Source organism: Phaenicophaeus curvirostris, chromosome 9 (assembly GCF_032191515.1).
Source record: "Phaenicophaeus curvirostris isolate KB17595 chromosome 9, BPBGC_Pcur_1.0, whole genome shotgun sequence".
Lineage (NCBI taxonomy): Eukaryota > Metazoa > Chordata > Aves > Cuculiformes > Cuculidae > Phaenicophaeus > Phaenicophaeus curvirostris.
Window position 1 is genome coordinate 16,285,339 of NC_091400.1, and position 10,507 is coordinate 16,295,845.

The 10,507-nt window shown below is 41.8% G+C and overlaps 1 protein-coding gene across 2 annotated transcripts in view; it reads right to left on the reverse strand.

Moving 5' to 3' along the window:
- RPP30 (ribonuclease P/MRP subunit p30) overlaps positions 1-4,661 on the reverse strand; it is a 21,983-nt gene extending 17,322 nt beyond the window's left edge. Inside the window, exons 1-5 of one of the 2 annotated variants that reach the window (XM_069864337.1) lie at positions 4,555-4,661; positions 3,732-3,787; positions 3,331-3,387; positions 2,592-2,666; positions 1,982-2,053 (exon numbers count right to left, since the gene is read on the reverse strand). In XM_069864337.1, coding sequence (XP_069720438.1) covers positions 1,982-2,053; positions 2,592-2,666; positions 3,331-3,387; positions 3,732-3,787; positions 4,555-4,636 — 342 coding nt within the window. In that variant the 5' untranslated portion in view covers positions 4,637-4,661. The remainder of the gene's footprint in view (positions 1-1,981; positions 2,054-2,591; positions 2,667-3,330; positions 3,388-3,731; positions 3,788-4,554) is intronic. The other variant, XM_069864339.1, reaches the window with a different exon arrangement.
- Between the last annotated feature and the right edge of the window lie 5,846 nt (positions 4,662-10,507).

Sequence of the window (10,507 nt, forward strand, 5' to 3'; positions counted from 1 at the left end):
TTCTACAGCTTCTTGCTTTGTACTTTACTTGGACAAGTTTTCAAAAAGGAGGGCAAGTAATTTAGAAAAACAAAACAGAAAAACATCACTTTAATGTGTCAAAACAGGTCAGGAGTACTAGAGAACAGTTTCAGCTTTAAAAAAAACAAACCCCAAACAGACTCAGTTTTACACTGGCAAGCTCTCTTTGAAATTAACTTCTAGCACTGCTCCAAAGAGATTCATGTTTGCTTTTGGTGCCCCTGTACCTTCTTCACACTGCTTTAAACTACATGCCTGCTTGCTGCCTGCCAACGCTAACAAGAGATGGGACACTTCCACTTACTCTTCCAGTTCAGAGTTAACATTATTTATGACCTTGCAACAGATCAGACATCACAATTTTGGGGTTTGTACAAAAAGTATTCTGACAAGAAGATGACTTGTTTCCAAATGCTTCACTTAATCAGACCACTCACATCAGCTGTTACCAAGTATTCAAGAACAACTTAATTAAATATATGAAAGACACAGAGATAACAAACACCTGTGATCCAACAAGCCAAGCTGAGATCATTCTGCCTTGGACAGTGCTTTAAAACTAGAAATTTTTGTGGTAGGAAGGGTCTATTCAAAATATAGCTGGAAGACAATATGACTGTTGGTGCTGTTAGTAACAGCTGAAGAATCAGTTTACATGTCTGCTTTTAGGTATCACCTCTAAATAGAAATGTTTCAGTCAAACACCAGAAATGGACTGAGACAGTTCATGGTCAAACACGCTTCCAATACTTTGTTCTTCTAAAATCACAGACGTAACAAAGTATTGAGGGTTTGTTTAAAATAATTGCATTTCTGTTAATATAAACCAATGTGAGAAACAACAGCGTTGGTCACAAATTAGTCCTAACTAAGGCTTTGAAAATGATTCACACCTACTGTTTTCTCTCACTAGCACATCTGGAACTACACTACTAGCACTACTGCTACAAAACCCAGCTTCTATTCTGTAACACCGATACAGTAACACCTTCAAAGACTCATAAATTTTCTGGAGGCAGTTATCAGTTGCAAGTTTGCTCTGAACAGCCAGGATAAAAATCTGAGTGAGAAAAGGACTGTCTGCCCTTCAAGTATTTCCCCATGTACTTTTTTTACAGTCTCAATGATCTTCTTGGCAGACAAAGTAACAAACATCATGAAGTCACAGAAGCAAAGCTTCCCTCGCTCAACTAGAGCATCCACAAAAATCAAACCCAGAAATCTCAGTCTGGCAAGGGAGTGAGTGCTGTTATGTTTAATCAGGCATGTTTACTTCTGGAAATTTTATTTTATCTGTTCATAAGATGCTATGACAATCAGAACTAGCTCTGTCTCATAAGCTCTTGCTCCTCTTTTGATTTAAGATAAAGAAATAAAGGGAAAAAATACAGAAAAAAAGAACAGCTATTGATTTGGACAAACTTCCAAGAGAAGATCTAAGACTGAAAGGAAGAAGGTGTAACTCTCAGAACCACATTAGTTCTACTCTAAAATCCTCCCACTTCCCCTGGCATTTCAGTGACCAGGAAAAATTAGTGCTAACAGAAGATAACAAATGTGTTTCAGGGAAGCTGTTAGTTTGAGAAGTCAATGTGCAAAACAGAAGTTTTCTACATACTGATAGTGTGTGTATATATGTGTGTGTGTATACATATATATATATATATCAGAAAATAAGGGATACTTTCTCTCCTGACCAGAGAGGAGTACTCATTAGAGTAGAAAACACGCAAAGGGAACTACAGTGCAGGGGCATACAGGTCCTTTCATCAGATAGATGTTTCAGGCTTCACCTTAAGGCCTTGCAGCCTCCTGCAATTCCTTGCAGCCTTCTCAGGCAGCCTATGTTGCTTAAGCGCCTCATCACATGCAGGCTTGTACATAAGAGGAAACGAAATCAAAACAAAGCATGTACTCAAACTAGCAAAGGCACCAGAAGTTACTGGATCATTGTACTTACATGGAACAGTTTCTCAGTCTTTGGAAATACTGCTATGATGTCATATAACCTTATATTTGCAGATGTGGATCTCTAGAAAGGGAGGACACAATTACTACTTTGAATTCTGGCAGATGCCAAAGCTATGCACAATGACTACCAACAAAATAATGAGGGTTTTTTTCTCTCCACTTTCAAGTACTCTAAAACAAAGCTAATAATCACCCAATTACATAGTAGGTCTCTGCTGTGAGCCATACTGTGAAGTTTTGAATCTTGCCCCATCCCCCTAGTAAGACACTTTATATCTTTTGCTTTGATCACATAGCACTAAAACATAAACAGAGGGCTTGCCTGTGGTCTTCTGGTTTAAATACGGAGGTCCAGAAATCAAAGAAAAGAATCAAGGAACAGAACTGTTGCCCCATATGGACACATAATGAACAGAAGCCATATTCAGTCTTATAAGTCTGCATCTTTTCATGACCCTATTTGCTAAAGATGTAATCCCAGAAATCACTTCCAAACATCCTATAAAATCCATTCTCTCTCCATGCAATTTCCAAAGTCTCATTCATTCATTGAGAAAAGGAAATAAAAATTGGAAAATCAATATTCTGAATATACTTACCAAGAGATTACAGTGGGAAGGATCAGAAACAACAAGCGTTAGCCGGCTTAAGACTTTAATCCTTTTAGAGGTCCCCTACAAAAAACAAATAACACAAAAGACTTAATAGGTTCCAAAGCAAAAATTTGTCATGACTTTCATCCTCTCCGCTACATAAAGAAAGAGATGGCTTGCTCATATACTTGCCTACATTAATTTTCTAAAATCTGTTGTTACACTTCCCTGTTTTATATTGATATGCTTGATATTATATCTTCCCTTTACAAAGAACAATTTATTGTGTTTCTCTGAGGAAGGGACAATAGAAAGAAGAGAGAAATAATGGGGGGGAAAAAGTTCCTGAATTAACATATGTCAGTAATTTAAAAAAAACAGATTTGGTTCATTATATCCAAATATTGATCCATCAAAACCAGAAATTAATTTCCAAAACACAAATTTCAAGAATGATTCTATAATTATTCAACTACAAAAAGATCGGAAAAAAAAATCCACAAGAAACAATTTCTTTAATAATTTCTAAAGTAGCCATTAGATAATAAATTATAGATAATTAATAAATTTTAATTATTAGTTAATATTGTATTGCTCTTCCAATGCTGGGAATTTTAACAATCAAGCAATGAACAAGTTTATCTTTTTTTGATCAACATGTAATACACAATCAGATATACAAACATACCAAGGTAAGAATATAACTAAGAATAATAATACATAGATGGAATGTAATTAGACATACTTGTACAATAGGCAAAGACAGAAACAACTCTGAAGGAGGTACTGGTTTGACAATTTCCTTAAAAGAGAACAAAACAAAGTTAATTAGTTAAGTTTACAATGTAAACAAAAGCTGTGTTCCAATCCTAAAAAGAAATTCACCATGCTAACCAAACCATTTCTCGGGGACAAGGCATGGACCATATCATTCTATGAGTCTAGTAAAAGCTAACTCCAGGGCAATTATTCTCTCCAGGGCAATTATTCCGAATTATAAAATGGGGGGTTCTGTCACAAACATGGACATTTCTACTTGCATCCAGTTTTGCATTCTGCAGATACAGCTGTCTGAGAACGTGTAATAAGATGTGTAGTTTTAAGAGATAAAACAGAGTAAGCACAAATAACCCCAACAGAAATTACCTGTTTCTTTTCTTTAAAATCGATGACATGATTAAGAGCAACTGCAGAATATCCCACTGGAAAAAAAAAAGTAAATACATAGTAAGAATATTTCATCCAGTAAAGTAACAGGAACAAATCCAAACAGCAACCTGTTAAACGCTCATCACTTAAATGTCTCAAAATTAATAATCACATGCATATTTACGTTTCACATTATTTTTTTCTGATGGTTAATTCACCCAAAAAGCTCCTTAAAACAAAACAATTCTGTTTGCCTTTGAACACACCCCAGTCCTGACAATAGCGGCTCGATGGCAGAACTTCGTGAACATGAATGCTTGGAATTGGGGCCCCCAAAGATTTTGCCTTAGTTTGGTCCTGTTGATGAATTTCTTTAGGGAACGTGGTTAGGGACAGTCTGGAGAGTTGTTGAAACTGCAGACCACACGGGGAAGGGAGAGATACGGCTACAGGAGAAGGGAAGGTGAGCATCTGAAATGATGCTGACAGAGTTGAGAGGGCATAGCTTTACAGGAACCAGAGGAAGGAATCGCCCCCAAACGCTGGTCAGGAAAAAGACGTAAGGCATAAGAAACTTCGGGGGGGTGGAAGGGGGAAGGAGGGAGAAAGGGTGTGGAAGCATGTCCACGTTGGAAAAAGCCAGCTGTTAGGGGTGAAACAGACAGAGCCGGGGCCTGCGAGGCACAGCGCGGCTCTCCGAGCTCCTCGGCCCAGGAAGCCCTCGGCCCAGCCGCTCGCTCGCATGGAGCCGCGAGCTGAAGGGAGAGGAGCGCGGGGAGGCGCCTCCCGCCCGGCCCCGCCGCCGCCGCCCCTGACTCACGGTGCGCCGCGGCCTCCAGCAGGCTCTGCAGGGACTTCTTGTCCGGGCCGTGCGGCACGTTCAGGTCGGCGAAGCCGGCCATGCTGCGGGGCGGGGCGCGGGGCGCCGCACCCCCTGCCGGTGGGAGCGGGCACCGCGCCGCGGCGCCGCCAGGCGGAGGGAGCGCCGCCCCGCGGGCCGGGCTGCCCTGAGAGCCACGGCAGCACGGGGAGGGCTCGGCCGGACGGGACCGTAAAGGTCATCCCGTTCCAACCCCCCGGCCATGGGCAGGGACATCCCACCAGACCAGGCTGCCCCATCCAACCCGGCCTCGAACACCTCCAGGGATGGGGCAGCTACAGCTTCCCTGGGCAACCTGTGCCAGTGCCTCACCGCTCTCATGGTGAAGAAATTCCTCCTTATGTCTAGTTTAAATCTGCCCCTCCCCAATGTAAAGCCGTTCCCCCTCGTCCTATCACCACATGCCTTTATAAAAAGTCCCTCCCCAGCTTTCCTGTAGCCTCTTCAGGTACTGGAAGGTATCTATAAGGTCTCGTCGGAGCCTTCTCTTCTCCAGGCTGAACAACCTCAACTCCCTCAGCCTGTCCTCCTTTGGGAGGTGCTCCAACCCATGCGATGGCTTTGAGCAACCTGATCAAGTGGGAGGTGTCCCTGCCCATGGCAGGGGGGGTCGGAACTGGATGATCTTTAAGGCCCGTTCAAACCCAAACCATTCTGTGATTCTCTAATTCCATGATTCTGTGATTCTCTGATCCAATAGTCAGGGTGGCCCCAGGGCAGAGGGGAGGTGACGCAGGCATTGGATGTTCTTCTTTCCTTTGTTAGCTGGAAAAAAAGTGTGAATAAAGCCCCAGGCTGCCATGTCACTAGAGATCCCCTAACACTCCAAAGGACTGAGGAGCTGCAAAAGACCAGCAACCAAGTGCACGTTCACTGCATGCACCATTACTGAATGGACAATTATTGCTCTGCTGCTGATAAACAGCACAGGATATGTAAAACACAGGTGAAAATCACCACTAGGTTTTTTTGACTCAGAGCAACTGCTGAAGACAGCAGGTCTACAACGCCCATTCAGCTTCAGGTGGCACTCCTGGGCCTCAGCTGGGCTGGGAGCCTTCATTTTCTCCTTCTTCAAATGGGCTAAATGTTCACAAAGGGAAGTCGGTGGAATATCTGGAGCTCTGAATTCCTACGAGTCAAAAATGTTTCTAACCAAGGCATCAGCACTGCCAGCTCCTGGTACACCCCTGCTTAGTAGGTCTGTCCTTGGTGCAGCTTGTGCCGGCTGCACCTGCAGACTCGTGTCTCCTTTCTACTGAAGAATAACACAGTATATTAGATGATTAAAACCCAATAGTGCCTGTTTGGCATGTTTCTGGCCTTGGTGTCCAATGAGTCACAAAGGTCTGGGATGGTGGTAGCATAGAAGCTGCTTGGGGGCTGCAAAGACCAGACCAGGAGCTCGGGGCAGCTTTGGGCGTCGGTAGATAACAGGCTGTCACATCTCTGTGACAGGGGAGAAAACCTAACTGGTAAACTGTCTTTGTTCTTCCCATATATATGGCAGTGTTTTGTTCTTGACAGTACTAGGTCAAGAAATTTCAGTGAAGGAGTTCTGGTTTGGCCTATATTCATCCATAAGATATTTGCCTGTTAGATCAGCCAGTCCTGCTTTTCTGCCAAGTTGTTTGAACAAACAGCAGAGCCTGAGTGGTGTTCTCAAGCCTTTTTTTCTATGTGTGTGAAAATGGAGAAGCTCGAGGTATTATTTCAGGTTTTCTTTTACTGAGTGTATGATGGAACTTGATTTAATTTGTCCCAATGAAAGTAAGAAGGAATTCATAAACATGTATCAGTTATTTTTGAATAGTCCTACGGCAGCATTATTCAGAGACATCAAACAGGATTAAGCAGCTTTTGTGTCTAGCAATATACAAGCGAAACAAACCTCACCTCGAGGCATTTACAATGGAGAACATTTAAAGAGGTCTTTGTACTGAAGATCTGCTGAACCCTGTTTGCTGTAGCGGTGAAAGACTGACTATGAAGCACTTTCAGCAACGGGTATCATGAATCACATACTCAGACCACTGTACAACCTTATTTTCTACATTAATTACTCAGATCTTACTAGTTTAGTTTAGGCTAGACCCAGTGATCTACTTCAAATATCTTTGTGGTCCTCACTGCTAAGCCATGAGCTTGTAATGTGTTTTGTTTCATCCGTGTCCTGAAGTCCTCCTAGTGGAGCCAGATCTCCTTGCTCCAGGTGTTTTCTTTCTCAATATGCTTAGATCTCAGGGCAGTTCTTTTAGTAAATGTTATGCAGAAACCCTAACAAATCTTCTAATGTTTCCAATGGGCAGTCTGTGGTAGCAATTGTTAGATTTTCTTTTGCTTTAATTCAGCATTTAGCACTTTTAAGGAGCTAAGATATTATTTGGCACTACCTCAACAACTCAGTAACATGAATATCATAGTGATTTTTATCATAACCTCAGTAACTTCCTTTGTAAAGATATAGACTGAATTTTCAGGGATGGGAGGTCTGTGTTTCTGAAGGCTATAGAATTATTCGCATAGATTTCGCTTTGTTTGTTTTCTTTTCAGGTGACAGCTTGCTGTTGCTAGTATTTGCTATTTCCAGAAAGGGAAAACTTCATTTCACATTTAAGTTGCATAAATGTGAGTATTTATTTTGACAATGATAAAAAATGCCAAGGATGAGAATTGTTACTGCTCTGGTTTACTGCCACAGAGTGGTGATGATGATTTATTTTCACAAAGACAAGAAAAGACAGAAAAGAAAACTGCAGCTGCAACATCTTTGCTATAAGTTGGACAATAATGTTATTTGCTAAACATTACATGCCGGGAATAAAAATCAAGCTTTCAGTAATATTTGTCCATGGAATTCCAACCAATCTCTGATAAAATACTCTAAATATTTTGACGACGTTTTTCCCCAAGGCAGCAGAAGCATATACCTATACTTCATTTATTATTCCCAATAGCAGGGCCTCATCAGACTTATATCGGTTTCCAAGAAGAAGATGAAAACAAAAGGAAAGAAAAAAATTACAAAAGACAAATGAAAACAACAGTTTATGAAGATAGGCTGGCTCAGGCACAGAAGGACAAATAAGTGGACAATAAGAAAGGAAAAAGAGAAAGAAAAAATTCTTCTCTGTTTATTCATTACATTGCATACTCATGTTGTGTTATCTTCTGCCATGCATTCAAAACTGAATTGTTTAAGAAAGGGAATTGTCCCGCCCCGGACCCACAAGCCACACACTCACGTCCAGGCCTGACTGGGGGCGGTGTGTGTGTGTGTGTGTGTGTGTGTGTGTGTGTGTGTCATTTATCCATGCAGCAATCTGGAGGCCGACAAGGTCACTCTCAGGGTGAAAATCAAAAGCAATATTTATTCTGACTCTGGCAAACATAAACAGATCAAAATACTCGGGTGCACAGCCAAGATATGGGGGTGCAACTTCCCAAAGTTACAGGAACAAATCCCAACCTGTTCAGATCATACTCTGATCCCTGAACGCAACCCAGGACACTCAGATCTGATCTTATATGCACACCGTAAGTTAATGGGAGGGAGACAGAGAGAAAGAGAGAGAATGGAAAAGGAAAGAAATCACTACATTTATGGGCAGCAGCAGTTCCAACTCTTTCTGAAGGAGGGGAAAAAATCAAAGGAAGAATTTAATTATTTTTGAGACTGAAAAAAAAAGCAATCAAAGAAAAATGTTCTCTTGCCTTTTTTTTAATATCTGGAACATTTCTATGTAACAAAAATGAAATATCAAAGATGAGATTTGCAAATGAAGTACATTATCAGGTGTGAACAAAATAATTTAACTCCAATAAGTGTATGACGAATGAGGGATGACGGCCTTAGCACATAGTCAGAGGCATACTGAAATGTGAAGAGGCACTTATACATAGAGAGCCTAAACTAGTCAAAGGACAGAAAACTATTTAATCATATTTATTGAAGCCTAATGGCAGGTGAAAAAGTAATATATTGGGGGTCAGGGAGAAGAACAAATGTCAACTTGTTATTCCTGACACTCAATCAACCATTTGTTTTATTTCTGTACACTGTCTGGAACAGCATGTTAGAATTTGTAAATAGGGTCACTGAAGACAAAAGCAGATGTACACTTGGAAGGATTAACTCCTACCTTCATGTATCATTATTTTAAACACACAGAATAGACTTAGTCCCATGGAATGATGGATACTTTCTGCTTTCACAGACACTGGGGATGTGAAAGCCTCTAAAACTCTCAAGGACAACACCTCACCAGATTCATCCCAGCCACAGAAAAATAGAATGTTATTCTAGGTGTGTTTCAGTGAAAAGCTTTCAAGGAAAGGATATTTAGAGAGGTATCAGCTGCTTCATCTTGACAAGGTTTCATGTTTTCTCTGCAATAGTACGTAAAGCCCTTTTTATAATGGTATGTGACTTAAATTGGTTCGTCTCTTCAAAGATAAGATTATGAGACTATATACAAAGAGTAGTAATGTATGACCTTTGAGAAGGAAAGAACTAGGTGATTAACTTCTAATGAACTATATGGGAATTTAAGGAGCAGAAGAAAAGGCTAAAATCTTTCTTTCAGGTTTGAATGGGTAAGAGGAACACGCAAATAAATGATCCTGCGTAATCCACTGAGTACACTTAAAGAGTCATGTTCCAAAAATGTATTGGAAGGCTGTCAAGAAGAATGACTGATTTAATGAACTGTGTCAACACATTTGCAGGAACCACCAGATTATAATTTGCTCTGCCCTAGTGACATTTTAAGCAACTGAAAAATTGCTTTTACAGTGAGTATTAAACTATACAATATTATCACCTTTTATGATATGAATCTATTTTGAATAAAGTTTACCCAGTTCCTATCTGCGTAGCTATATTTCAAACACAATTTTAAAAAAATGCATTCTTGCAGCGAAGAAATATTCTCCTCTCTCTGTTTTTCCTTAATGCTTTAACTTATTTTGATATACCCTGGCCATTTCTAAAGATCTTTTTCAGCCTAGCATTTGCTTATCTGGGGAGAAGAGACAAAAGACTTGCATTATCACCTTGAAGGGGTAAGTCACCTCAGGCTCAAGGCTCATGAACACATTCTGGGTCATTAAATAAGAAAAGCTTTTACTGTGAGTGGACACGGTAAAGCAACTAACAAGGGTAGGAAAATAGGTAAATGAATAGGATAACACTTTTCAGTTTGAGAACAGTCAAAAAGCTGCCCAACTATATCTCATCCTCACCATGTGGAAGTTGCTTGTTTATTATCTTAGTCAAATCAAGATATGAGGGTGGAAGGGAGAGCAAGCAACTGAACTCCCAAACCGTGCTCACTGCCTGCTCCATTTCTGAGCACAAGAGACTTTGTGCTCAGATTCTGTTCAGCGCATCGGACCCAACCCTCTGTCCCATACGTGTTCATGGGGGAGCTCTCACCCCATCTCCGACCAGAGTGCCTCAGCTGGCAGTCACTGCTGCTTGGGGCGCATTCACCCACCCATAGCTTCTTATCTATCTATCTATCTATCTATCTATCTATCTATCTATCTATCTATCTATCTATCTATCTATCTATCCATCCATCCATCCATCCATCCATCCATCCATCCATCCGCTCTCTCTCTCTTTCCCTTTCTCTCTTTCTTTCTCCCTTTCTCCCTGCCTTCTACCAGTCTCTGGTGGTTCCCGCTCTCTCCCTCTCCCAGCTCCCTGCGCTCGGGGGTTTCGAAGCGTCCCCCGCCCGGGGCAGCGTTGCAGGCACGGCCGAGGGGCGGAGCGGCGCCCCCCAGGTCCGGCCCGGGGGGAGCGGGCTCCGTGGGCGGGGACGGCGCGGCGGGGAGGCGAGGGCTGCGAGGGGGCGGGCGGCGGGCTCCATGGGCGGCCGGCGGCGGC